We start from the raw sequence: 13,366 nt of genomic DNA, 5'->3' as shown, positions 1-13,366 counted from the left end.
TATACTGTAGCTATACCAATATAAACAACAACGTCATAAATAGGAGAAACACAACAAAAAAAACCTCACACATATCCATGAAAATAAACGGAAGATAAAGGAAAAGTACCGAGCCAATGCGATACAGACCTTGGTATCGACGTCAACGATATTTGTATTGACCCACTCTACCAGTTGGTTGTAAAGACGAAGTGGCCTTAAAAATCACTGAAATACAAATAAAAGACCAATTAATATAAATAAATTGTATATTTCATGTGCTGTGATATCGTTTAGGGGCGTGTCTCGTCACTCTAACACCGCCCCTAATTATTCCGTATCTGCCAACTTCCAGGCCAGCTGCGTTGTTTGTATGTTTTAAATCGCCTTTAACGCCTTTTTTTCCACCTTTTCCAAATATGTCATGTTGCAATGACATCACGCCTTGCAGCGTCTTCAAGTTGAGTTGATCTTCTTTTATTCCTGTGTTTGCAGGTTGAAAGGGAGTGGGTGTTAGAGTGGACGCAAACAGGTGAGACCTGTTGATTTATTTGCAATATGAAATGTGTTTGAGTATATTTGTCATGCATTTTGTCAACAACTTTAACAAGTGACCCGAAGCGCCGTTCAAAAGTTCAACTTTCAATTTGAAATCAGATGAAACATGGCAATGTGTTGTCGTGTTTGTGACACACACACACACACACACACACACACAGACACACACACACACACACACACACAGACACACACTCACTTGCCTTGCTTCACATGACAGCGTACAGGTTTGACTGCATATTTTCTCTCTCTCAGTGGTGAAATGTGAAGCACTGTCAGCGCTGTTGTGATGAATTCTCTTTTTAATGTTGAAAAAAGTGACAAAACGAAGCTCATAAGAACATTCTTTTGTGTATCTTGGCTTTGTGTCATGTGCGTCTGCTTGCTGACAGACTTTTCTTTGCTACTTTAGTTCCCCTGCAAACATTTCTCTGTGAATCCAAGTAGTTCTACTGGCAACCAGTGCAAAAACATTATTATGATCTTTACTATTATGGTAGTAGTATTAAATAAGTGAATGAATACAAACCTGGTAGTAGTATCAAATAAATAAGTACAAACCTGGTAGTAGTATCAAATAAATAAGTACAAACCTGGTAGTAGCATAAAATAAAATACATAAATACAAACCTGATGGTAGTATAAAATAAGTGAATACAAACCTGATGGTAGTGTAAAATAAATGAATACAAACCTGATGGTAGTATAAAATAAGTGAATACAAACCTGATGGTAGTGTAAAATAAATGAATACAAACCTGATGGTAGTGTAAAATAAATGAATACAAACCTGATGGTAGTGTAAAATAAATGAATGCAAACCTGATAGTAGTGTAAAATAGAAACATAAACACAAACCTGGTAGTATCAAATAAGTGAATACAAACCTGATGGTAGTATAAAATAAATGAATACAAACCTGATGGTAGTGTAAAATAAATTAATGCAAACCTGATAGTAGTATGAAATAAATACATAAATACAAACCTGGTAGTAGTATCAAATAAATAAGTACAAACCTGGTAGTAGTATAAAATAAAATACATAAATACAAACCTGATGGTAGTATAAAATAAGTGAATACAAACCTGATGGTAGTGTAAAATAAATGAATACAAACCTGATGGTAGTGTAAAATAAATGAATACAAACCTGATGGTAGTGTAAAATAAATGAATGCAAACCTGATAGTAGTGTAAAATAGAAACATAAACACAAACCTGGTAGTATCAAATAAGTGAATACAAACCTGATGGTAGTATAAAATAAATGAATACAAACCTGATGGTAGTGTAAAATAAATTAATGCAAACCTGATAGTAGTATGAAATAAATACATAAATACAAACCTGGTAGTAGTATCAAATAAATAAGTACAAACCTGGTAGTAGTATAAAATAAAATACATAAATACAAACCTGATGGTAGTATAAAATAAGTGAATACAAACCTGATGGTAGTGTAAAATAAATGAATACAAACCTGATGGTAGTGTAAAATAAATGAATACAAACCTGATGGTAGTGTAAAATAAATGAATGCAAACCTGATAGTAGTATAAAATAGATACATAAACACAAACCTGGTAGTATCAAATAAGTGAATACAAACCTGATGGTAGTATAAAATAAATTAATACAAACCTGATGGTAGTGTAAAATAAATTAATGCAAACCTGATAGTAGTATGAAATAAATACATAAATACAAACCTGGTAGTAGTATCAAATAAATAAGTACAAACCTGGTAGTAGTATAAAATAAAATACATAAATACAAAACCTGGTGGTAGTATAAAATAAATGAATACAAACCTGATAGTAGTATAAAATAAATGAATGTAAACTTGATAGTAGTATAAAATACATAAATAAATACAAACCTGGTGGTAGTATTATAAAAACAAATAAATACACAGCTGGTTGTACTAGTACAAAATAAATATATACAGACCTGGCTGTAGTAGTATAAAATAAATAAATACACACCTGTTGGTACTAGTATAAAATAAATACATGCAAACCTGGTGGTAGTATGAAATAAATAAATACAAACCTGGTGGTAGTAGTATACAATAAATAAATACAAACCTGATGGTAGTAGTATAAAATAAATAAATAAATACAAACCTTGTGGTAGTAGTTTATTATAAATAAATGCAAACCTGGTGGTAGCAGTATAAAATAAAATAAATACAAACCTGCTCATAGTAGTATAAAACATATAAATACAAACCTGGTGGTAGTAGTATAAAATACATAAATGAATACAAACCTGGTAGTAGTATAAAATGAATACATAAATACACATTTGGTTGTAGTATAACATAAATAAATACAAACATAGTGGTAGTAGTATAAAATAAATAAATACAAACATGGCAGTAGTAGTATTAAAAAGATGAATACAAACCTAGTTGTAGTATAAAATTAATAAATGAATAGAAACCTGGTAGTAGTATAAAATACATAAATACAAACCTGGTGGTAGTATACAATAAATGAATACAAACCTGATGGTAGTGTAAAATAAATAAATAAATACAAACATGGTGGTAGTATTATAAAAACAAATACATACACAGCTGGTTGTACTGGTAAAAAATAAATATATACAAACCTGGCTGTAGTAGTATAGAATAAATAAATACACACCTGTTGGTAGTAGTATAAAATAAATAAATGCAAACCTGGTGGTAGTATAAAATAAGTAAATGCAAACCTGGTGGTAGTAGTATAAAATAAATAAATACAAACCTGATGGTAGTAATATATAAAATAAATAAATACAAACCTTGTGGTAGTAGTTTATTATAAATAAATACAAACCCGGTGGTAGTAGTATAAAATAAAATAAATACAAACCTGCTCATAGTAGTATAAAACATATAAATACAAACCTGGTGGTAGCAGTATAAAATAAATAGATGAATACACACCTGGTGGTGGTAGTAGTATAAAATACATAAATTAATACAAACCTAGTAGTAGTATAAAATGAATACATAAATACACATTTGGTTTTAGTATAACATAAATAAATACAAACATAGTGGTAGTAGTATAAAATGAATACATACAAACATGGCAGTAGTAGTATTAAAAAGATAAATACAAACCTAGTTGTAGTATAAAATTAATAAATGAATACAAACCTGGTAGTAGCATAAAAGACATAAATACAAACCTGGTTGTTGTGGTATGAAATAAGTCGAATAATACAAAGCTGATATTAGCATAACATGAATACATACTGTAAATACAAATTTGGTTGTAGAATTTAAAAAAAAAAACCAACATGGTGGTAGTAGAAATAAATACAAACCTGGTATTAATATAAAATAAATAAATACAAACATAGACTTAGACTTCCTTTGTATTGTCATTGAAATTTGAACTTTGCAGTGCAGATAAGAACAACATTTTGTTGCATTAGCTCGTTGTAGTGCAGGATAAAAGAGCAATAAGGTGCAGATATAAATAAATAGATTACTGTACAGATAAATATATTGCACTATTGTATATGCGTCCACGTTTACGGATGTATGTTATATTGTCTTTATATTCCAGCCAGTTAATCCATTTTTAGGTGGAATTGAGGGGATTATTATGATGCGTTCAAGAGTCTTACGGCCTGAGGGAAGAAGCTGTTACAGAACCTGGAGGTTCTGCTTCGGAGGCTGCGGAACCTCTTTCCAGAGTCCAGCAGAGAAAACAGTCCTTGGTGGGGGTGGGAGGAGTCTCTGCAGATTTTCTGAGCCCTGGTCAGGCAGTGGCTTTTTGCGATTTCCTGGATAGGATGAAGAGTAGTCCTGATGATCTTTTTTCCGCCGTCCTCACCACTCTCTGCAGAGACTTCCAGTCCGAGGCACTGCAGGCTCCAGTCCAGACAGAGATGCAGTTGGTCAGTAGGCTCTCTATAGTGCCTCTGTAGAATGTGCTGAGATTGGGGGGGAGGGAGCTGTGCTCTTTTCATCCGACGCAAAAAGTGCATGCGCTGCTGAGCTCTTTTTACAAGAGTGTGTAGGGACCAGGTCATATTGTCAGTTATCTGCACCCCCAGGAACTTGGTGCTGCTTACCATCTCCACTGCTGTGCCGTTGGTGAAGAGTGGAGCGTGGCTGACGTTCAGGACCAGGTTGTTGGTTCTGCACCAGTCAACCAGATGTTTCACCTCCTCCCTGTAGTCCACGTCGTCGTTGTCACGGATGAGGCCCACTACTGTTGTGTCGTCCGCATACTTCACAATGTGGTTAGTAGTGGACCTGGCGCAGCAGTCATGGGTCATCAATGTGAATAGCAGCGGACTCAGGACGCAGCCCTGGGGGGAGCCGGTGCTCAGGGAGATGGCACTGGAGGTGTTGTCGCCCACTCTCACAGACTGGGGTCTGGGGGACTGGGGTGAATGGGGTGCTGGCATTGCAGTAGTCACATAATAAATACAAACCTGGTATTAGCATAGAATAAATAAACACAAACCTGGGAGCAGTTTAGATTTGTTAATGAAAAAAGAACAATATCAAAAGACAGTTGATTTATTCTAAACATTTTTCAGCGACGGCAATATTGTCCAGTCCAGTGTGTTCCCGGCGATGTCAGGAGATCTTGTGCAGAGACTCCGCACCTTCATCACCAGTGTCAAGCACCTGGGTCACCTGGACATCACTCCGGCCGCCTTGCCGCTGCCCAGCCCGACCGTCTCCTACGCCCAAGTGCCCGACTTGTTCCAGGAACCCTACGTCCTGTCGGGCTACCGTCCCGTCCGGCAGAAGTGGCACTGTTACCTCCTCAGCCTCTTCCAGGTACACAACGAAAGTCTCAACGTGTGGACTCACTTGCTGACCGTACCCGTGTTGCTGCTCCACTGGCGGGTCCGAGCGGGCGCACTGGGGTTCAGCTTGGGAGCAGCCTCCCTGCCCCTGTTCCTGTTCCTGGTGTCCTCGCTGATGTATTTGCTCCTCAGCGCCGCGGCTCACCTGTTCCAGTCGCACTCTGAGCACGCGCACTACTTCTTCTTCTTCATGGACTACGTGGGCGTGGCCGTCTATCAGTACGGCTGTTCCCTCGGACATTACTTCTACGCGTCCCAGTCGGCGTGGAGGAGCAGCTGCCTCGGACAGCTCTTCCTGCCCGGAGCCGCTTTCTTCGGCTGGCTGTCCTGCGCCGGCTGCTGTTTCGCCAAATCCCGATACCGCCGACCGTATCCCGTGGGCAGGAAGGTGTGCCAGCTGATCCCGACCTCGCTGGCGTACGCGCTGGACATCAGCCCCGTGCTCCACCGCCTGCTCACCGCTCCCTGGGCGGAGGAGCCCTCGCTGCCCTTCCACGCGCTCCAGATCGCATGCTTCCTGCTGTGCGCCGTCTTCTTCTCCTGTCCCGTCCCGGAGCGCCTCTTCCCGGGCCGCTGTGACTTTGTGGGCCAGGGGCACCAGATCTTCCACCTGCTCCTGTCGCTGTGCACGCTGTTCCAGCTGGAGGCGCTGTTCCAGGACTACGTCAGGCGGAAGGACACGCTGGTCGAGGTGTTTGGCGAGAGGCAGCTGTGGTGGGCCTGCGCCGTCTTCCCGGTCCTGTTTCTGTCTTGCGTTTTGACTGCGCTCCTCGCCATGAGGCACAAACACAAGCAACTGCAGGCTCAGAAAGAGAAATGAACATGCACACGTATCCCTCGTGGGAGGAGCGATCGCATTTATTCAGAGTTGCATATGCATGGGCTTATAGCCAGTGTATCGGGACTTTGATTAGTATGTATTGCTAATAACCAAGGTGTCGGTATCTTTAATTATTGGCAGGAGGAGTGATCGCACTGATTATAAAGCACATTGAGGCTAAATTCAAGCTTGGGGGGTGTGGATCACAGTGCTGATGTCCGCCAAATACTTTGACTAATGGATTATTGCAGTTCTTACTATTTATAGTTGTTATTAATAACTGGAAAGAGGAGCGATCACACTGATTATAAAACACATCAACGCTAAATTCAAACCTGGTGGGTGTGGATCCCAGCACTCATGTCAAACACTTTGACAGGTGGACTTTTTCAGGTCTTGCTATTTAATGTTGTTAATAACTGGCAAGAGGAGCGATCGCACTGATTATAAAGCAGATCAAGGCTAAATTCAAACTAGGTGGGTATGTATCACAGTGCATACGTCCACCAAATACTTTGACTCGTGGGTTATTTCAGGTCTTACTATTTATCCTTGGTATAACTAGCAAGAGGAGCGATCCCACTGATTATAAAGCACATCGGGGCTAAATTCAAACTCAGTGGGTGTGGATCACAGTGCTTATGTCCCCCAAATACTTTGACTAATGGATTATTTCAGTTCTCGCTATTTATCGTTGTTATTAATAACTGGCAAGAGGAGCGATCGCACTAATTATAAAGCACATCAAGGCTAAATTCAAGCCCGTTGGGTGTGGATCACAGCACTCATGTCAGTCAAACACTTTGACAGGTGGACTTTTTCAGGTCTTGCTATTTAATGTTGTTATTAGTAACTGGCAAGAGGAGCGATCACATGGATTATAAAGCAGATCAAGGCTAAATTCAAGCTCGGTGGGTGTGGATCATAGTTATCACGTCCCCCAAATACTTCAACTAATGGATTATTTCAGTTCTCACTATTTATTGTTGTTATTAATTACTAGCAAGGGGAGCGATCACACTGATTACAAAGCACATCAAGGCTAAATTCAAGTTCGGTGGGTGTGGGTCACAGCACTCATGTCAGTCATGTCAGTCAAACAATTTGACAGGTGGACTTTTTCAGGTCTTGCTATTTATTGTTGTTATTAAAAACTGTCAAGAGGAGCGATCGCACTAATCATAAAGCACATCAAGGCTAAATTCACACTACGTGGGTATGGATCACAGTGTTCACGGCCGCCAAATACTTAAGACACATGGATTATTTTAGATGTTAGTATTTATCCTTGGTATAACTAGCAAGAGGAGCGATCGCACTGATTATAGAGCACTTTGGGGCTAAATTCAAGCTTGGTGGGTGTGGATCACAGTGCTCACGTCCGCCAAATACATTGACTAATGGATTATTGCAGTTCTTACTATTTATAGTTGTTATTAATAACTGGAAAGAGGTGGACTTTTTCAGGTCTTATTTATTGTTGTTATCCAAGGTTTTATGTCAGTGTTATCAATAACTCCTACGAGGCGCGATCGCACTGATTATAAATACCGTCTCGGCTCAGATTCACGTTTTTAAAGTCAAACTGGGTGGTTGTGGATGACAAATACTTTGACTCGTTAATTATTTCATGTATTTTCGTTTATCGTTAGTAATAACTGGCAAGAGGTCTTACTATTTATTGTTATTATCCAAGGTGTTGTGTCAGTGTTATCAATAACTGGCACGAGTAACAATCGCACTGATTAAAAATCCTGTCTCGGCTAACCACATTTTTTAAATCAGGCTAGGTGGTTGTGGATGACAAATACTTTGACTAGTGAATTACTTAATGTCTTTCTGTTTATTGTTATTATCCAACTGTAATAATAATTGGCAGGAGGAGCAATCACACTGATTATAAAGCATGTTGAGGCATGAATCAAGAACAATTGGTGTGGATCACAATGATCACATCTGTCAAATACCTAAATGGATTATTTCACTTCTTTCTATTTATTCTTGTTATCCAAGAGCAGCGATCGCACTGATTATAAAGCTAGCCAAGGCTCAGACCCACCTATAAAAACAAGCTGGGTGGGTGTAGATCGCAGCATTCCAGTTAGTCAAACTGGTTGTGGATTATTTCAGATCTTTCTATTTGTTATTATCCAAGGTAATGGTAATAATAATAACTATCAGGAGGAGCGATTGCACTGTTTATAAAGCACATAAAGGCTAAAATCAAGCCGGGTGGGATCACAGCACTCGTGTCGGTCAAACACTTTGAATAATAGGTTTTTCTATTGTTGTTATCCAATGTGTCAGTATTATTGATAACCAGCAAGAGGAGGAGCAATCACACTGATCATAAAGCTTGCCAAGGCTCAGACCCACCTTTTTAAAATCAAGCTTGGTAGGTGTGGATTGCAAACACTTTGACGTCTGAATTATTTCAGGTCTTTCTATTTGTTGCTATTATCCAACGGTAATATTAACTGTACCTGTCAAGTGGAGCGATCGCACTGAATATAAAGCATGTGGAGGCTAAGACCGAGCTGGATTGGTGAGGATCGCGGTGCTAACACCAAACACTTTGAATAATGGATTATTTAAGGTCTTGCTATTTATCGTTGTTATCCAAGGTTTCTGTGTTATTAATAACTGACAAGAGGAGCAATTGCACTGATTATAAAGTTTGTTGAGGCTCGCAGCTACCCATAAAATTAAGCTGGGTGGGTGTGGATAACAGTGCTAATGCCGGTCAAACACTGACTGGTGGATTCTTTCAGGTTTTTCTATTTATTGTTGTTATCCAAGAGGAATGATCGCACTGATTATAAAGCTAGTCCAGGCTCAGACCAACCTTTTTAAAATCAAGTGGTAGTGGATCGCAAACACTTTGAATAGTGAATTATTTCAGGTCTTTCTATTTATTGCTATTATCCAACGTAACAGTAATTTTAATAACTGTCAGGAGGAGCAATCGCACTGATTAAGTATGTCAAGGCTAAAATCAAGCTATGTGGGTGTAGCTAGCAGTGCTCACTCACACCAGTCATATCCTTTGAATAATGGATTATTCTAGGTATTTCTATATATTGTTGTTATCCAAGGTGTTATTGATGACTGGCGAGAGGAGCGATTGCACTGATTATAAAAATAGCCAAGGCTCAAACCCATTTGTTTTAAAATAAGCTGTTTGGGTGTAGATCGCAAACACTTCAACTAGTAAATTATTTAAGGTCTTTCTGTTTGTTGCTATTATCCAACTGTCAATATTAACTGTTAACTTTACCTGACAAGAGGAGCGATCACACTGATTACAGAAGCATGTGGAGGATAAAACCAAGCTGGCTTGGTGTGGATTGCAGTACTAACACCAAATACTTTGACTGATGGATTATCTCAGGTCTTGCTATTTATTGTTGTTATCCAAGGTTTCTGTGTTATTACTAACTGGCAAGAGGAGTGATTGCACTGATTATAAAGCTTGTCGAGGCTCAGAGTCACCTATAAAATTAAACTTTGTGGGTTTGGATCACAGTGCTAATGCAGGTCAAACACAGACTGGTGGATTCTTTTAGGTTTTTCTATTTATTGCTAATATCCAAGGTGGGATTAATAACTGTCAGGGGGAGCAATCGCACCGATTATAAAGTATGTTGAGTCTGAGCTCAAGCTGGGTGCGAGTGAATCACAATGCTAATGCAGGTCAAACACTGACTGGTGGATTATTTCAGGTCTTTCCATTTATGGTTATTATCCAAGGTGTTATTAATGACTGTTAGGAGGAGCGATCGCACTGATTATAAAGCACGTCAAGGCTAAAATCAAACTGGGTGGGAGTGGATTACAGCGCTAATGCCGGTCAAACACTGACTGGTGGATTCTTTCAGGTCTTTCCGTTCATGGCTTTTATCCAAGGTGTTATTAATAACCGCCAGGAGGAGCGATTGCGACTGTTCAAGTATGTTTGTGCTGAAATAATAAAATTAATTGCACAAGTTGACGTCAATTGTGGTTCATTCATAATTCATAATTTCTCAGTTCACTGGTGAAAGTACCCGTGTAGGAAGATGGGGGGGGAAATGTTCACTTTGCAGTCCTACTGAGACATGAACGCACTGTAGGACACAAGCAGACGACTTGGTTGACTTGTTAAAAACACAATCTGGGACACATGTTGAGTTTTTAGATTTAGGAAATATTTTTAAGTAGGAAATTGTGGAATTTCAAACAGTTTCAGGGTCGCACTGTTTCCACTCACAAACACGGAGGTTGTCACTCAATGGTTCTTTATTTAGTGGTATGTTCTTTCTAAAGAAAGTTACTAGCATGAGTAGTATAAGACCTCACTTGCTTAGGCGGGTTTGTTGTTATTTCTGTTCAAGCACTCTTGTTTTCTTGTCCCACTTCCTTTTAGTCTTTTCCTGCCTCTCTCACCGGTCCCTGATTGTGTCTGTCGCTACAGGTGCACAAGTTCCGAAAATTCCCTGATTACCCAGAATTTCCGGGAATTTCCCTCCATCGACAATGAACGGGCAATATACAAACCTCTCCATATCCCACATTTCCCATTCGATTTGAACCGTTCCAACATCCACACCCTCCACTCACCCTGCACATTCAAACACTCCAGTTCAACTCACCCATGGGTTCGGCGGCTTGTGCACATAGGGCATTCACACGCAATTTCGACCGGAATTGCAAATTCTTTTTTTTATTTTTTTATTTTTTCATTTTATTTGTATTGACATCCAGCATCAGACATTCCTATCCATTACATCATATTCACATATTTATTGTCTGCCCTAAATGGCAAAATATTTTTGTTTATATCCCCCCCCCAAAAAAAGAAAGGAACAACAAAAAAAACAAAGTCATATCTACAAATACATCGATTAAATAAACTAAGAAAAAAATAAAATAAAATAAAAATACATACATATACACATATAGGGAGTAATCCCTTTTTTTTTTTTTTTTTTGCAGTACAATCACTAATTCGAAAAATTAAAGTCAGGTTTATGGGGCGTGACATAGTTGACCCAATTTTCCCAGTATGAAGTAAATTTCTCCAATTCATAATTAATAAAGGCAGTTATCTTCTCCATTTTATATATGTCCATTGTTGTTTCCACCCATTGCTTCAAAGTTGGGCTCTCCTGGGATATCCATTTCCTAGTAATGGTCTTTTTACAAGCCACCAGTAGGATATTCATTAAGTGTTTATCTTTCTTCAGCCAGTCCTGAGGTACATGTCCAAAAAACAAAGTTTTACTTTCGAGGGGTATTTTCACGTTTGAAAATATCCTGTAGAGCTTGGTGTATCTCTTTCCAATAGTCCTTTATGGTGGAGCAGTCCCAGAAAACATGGTAGTGATTTGCATTTGAATCCAGCAAACAGGGGAGTTGTTATCATAGTGAGACTTCTGAGAAGGTGTAATAAAAAATCTGATCAGATTTTTCCAGCCAAACTCCCTCCACTTGGGTGAGCTGGTACAAGTCCATTGATATTTCCATATTATTGTCCATTCTTCCTCAGATATAGTTATCCCTCCTTCCTTCTCCCATTTTGTTTTAATATATAAGGTTGAATATGATTTCATATTCAACAGACCCTTATACAAGCATGAAACAGTTCTATCAATAATTGCAAATTCTAGTTATTTTATTATTTGAATACTTATTTACTTATTTGTCGGTGTTACGGTCACTGTGTACTTGTATACGCATGTACAGTATATGTATATATCTTAGGGTTGTCAAAATTAACAAGTTAACTCATGCGATTAATCACAAAAAATGATCACATTAATCATGAACACACTTAGACTAATCATGCAATTTATCTTAAATGTACAAACTCTTTTACCTTAACCCAGGGGTGTCCAAAGTGCGGCCCGGGTACCATTTATGGCAGTGGTCCCCAACCTTTTTGTAACTGCGGACCGGTTAACGCTTCAAAATTTGTCCCACGGACCGGGGGGGGGGATGGTATTTTATTTTATTTTATTTATTTTTTTTGGTCATAAAAAAATACAATCATGTGTGCTTGCGGACTGTATCCCTGCAGACTGTATTGATCTATATTGATATATAATGTAGGAACCAGAAATATTAGGGGGCGCCACGCCAGTGCCACAAATGTTGGAGAAAAAAAAAAAAAGTTGGTACTATTATTTCTAAATGCAAAAAATAATCCCACTATAATTAAAATGCAAAGTAAAGCCTATTTAATAGAAATATTATTTGTTACAACATTACGCCCCCCCCCCCCTCCCCCCGCACGGTGCGCCCCCTCCCTTCCCGTATCATGACTCTTTTTGGACGTCACCACAAATGTCAAAACGGCCAAAACTGTCAGGTGCCCAGGGAAGAAAAAATAGAAAAGAAGAGGAGGAGAAACGAGAAAAAGACAGAGGTAGCAGGTATACGAGTAACGTAAAAGCCTACCTGGCTTTTTAGCATTAAGATAATGTTACATGATTCGGCAATTGCTAATCAATAAATAGCTAGTTCTGTTTTAACGTCGGGTTAATATTGTGGAGGGGGCTAAATTGTTATGGAAAATAATAATGTAACGTTAGGTAATTACAGTACTCCCACCTTACATTCCTCAGGGACATTTGTTTTAGATCTTTTAAGCAGGTGTTTTTTGTTTACATTGTTATTGCCTTCTGGTTAGCTAATGTTTGCCCTGCAGGTAATAGTCACTTTTCCACCCCTTTATATATTAGGTGTAGTTGTAAGCCTAGTTGTTAAAGTGCACATCATTAATGTTAATTAAGCAATATCACATGAGAGGGAATGCTGTTTTTTAATTTGAGCACTGCTGTGATTCGGTTAAAGATAATCATAACAACATTCTCATATAATATGTTAATTTGCTTTCTTTAAGTAAAAAAAAGGTCAAAGACAAAGCTATTCGGTTTCTTGTGAGTATATACACTTCACTGCCGATGTGGGGGGGGGGCGCCACCTAAAATCTTGCCTAGGGCGCCAGATTGGTTAGGGCCAGGCCTGCTCACAACCGTAGACCACGTGTCACCACACCAGCCCGGGACCTCCACATCCAGCTCCATGACCGTCCGAGACCAGCCACCCGGACAGCTGCTGCAACAATTGGTTTGCATAACCAAATAATGTTCTGCACAAACTGTGAGAAACACAGAGATACCGTGACGAGATCCTGAGG

At 38.9% G+C, this 13,366-nt stretch overlaps 1 protein-coding gene across 2 annotated transcripts; it reads left to right on the top strand.

Moving 5' to 3' along the window:
* Positions 1–326: 326 nt before the first annotated feature.
* On the top strand, positions 327–10,141 carry LOC133640748 (membrane progestin receptor beta-like). 2 transcript variants are annotated; one of them, XM_062034324.1, is made up of 3 exons: positions 327–511; positions 4,388–4,439; positions 5,091–10,141. In XM_062034324.1, exon 3 carries the CDS (start codon positions 5,128–5,130, stop codon positions 6,184–6,186), a length of 1,059 nt encoding a protein of 352 aa, XP_061890308.1. In that variant the 5' UTR covers positions 327–511; positions 4,388–4,439; positions 5,091–5,127; the 3' UTR covers positions 6,187–10,141. The 2 variants fall into 2 exon arrangements, with proteins under 2 accessions (XP_061890308.1, XP_061890307.1); XM_062034323.1 differs by lacking the exon at positions 4,388–4,439.
* The last annotated feature ends 3,225 nt before the right edge of the window (positions 10,142–13,366 follow it).

The sequence above is a fragment of the Entelurus aequoreus genome, linkage group LG23 (genome assembly GCF_033978785.1).
Source record: "Entelurus aequoreus isolate RoL-2023_Sb linkage group LG23, RoL_Eaeq_v1.1, whole genome shotgun sequence".
Taxonomy (NCBI): Eukaryota; Metazoa; Chordata; class Actinopteri; order Syngnathiformes; family Syngnathidae; genus Entelurus; species Entelurus aequoreus.
The sequence above is the reverse complement of the archived record's forward strand: the minus strand, read 5'-3'. Positions and strand labels throughout refer to the sequence as shown.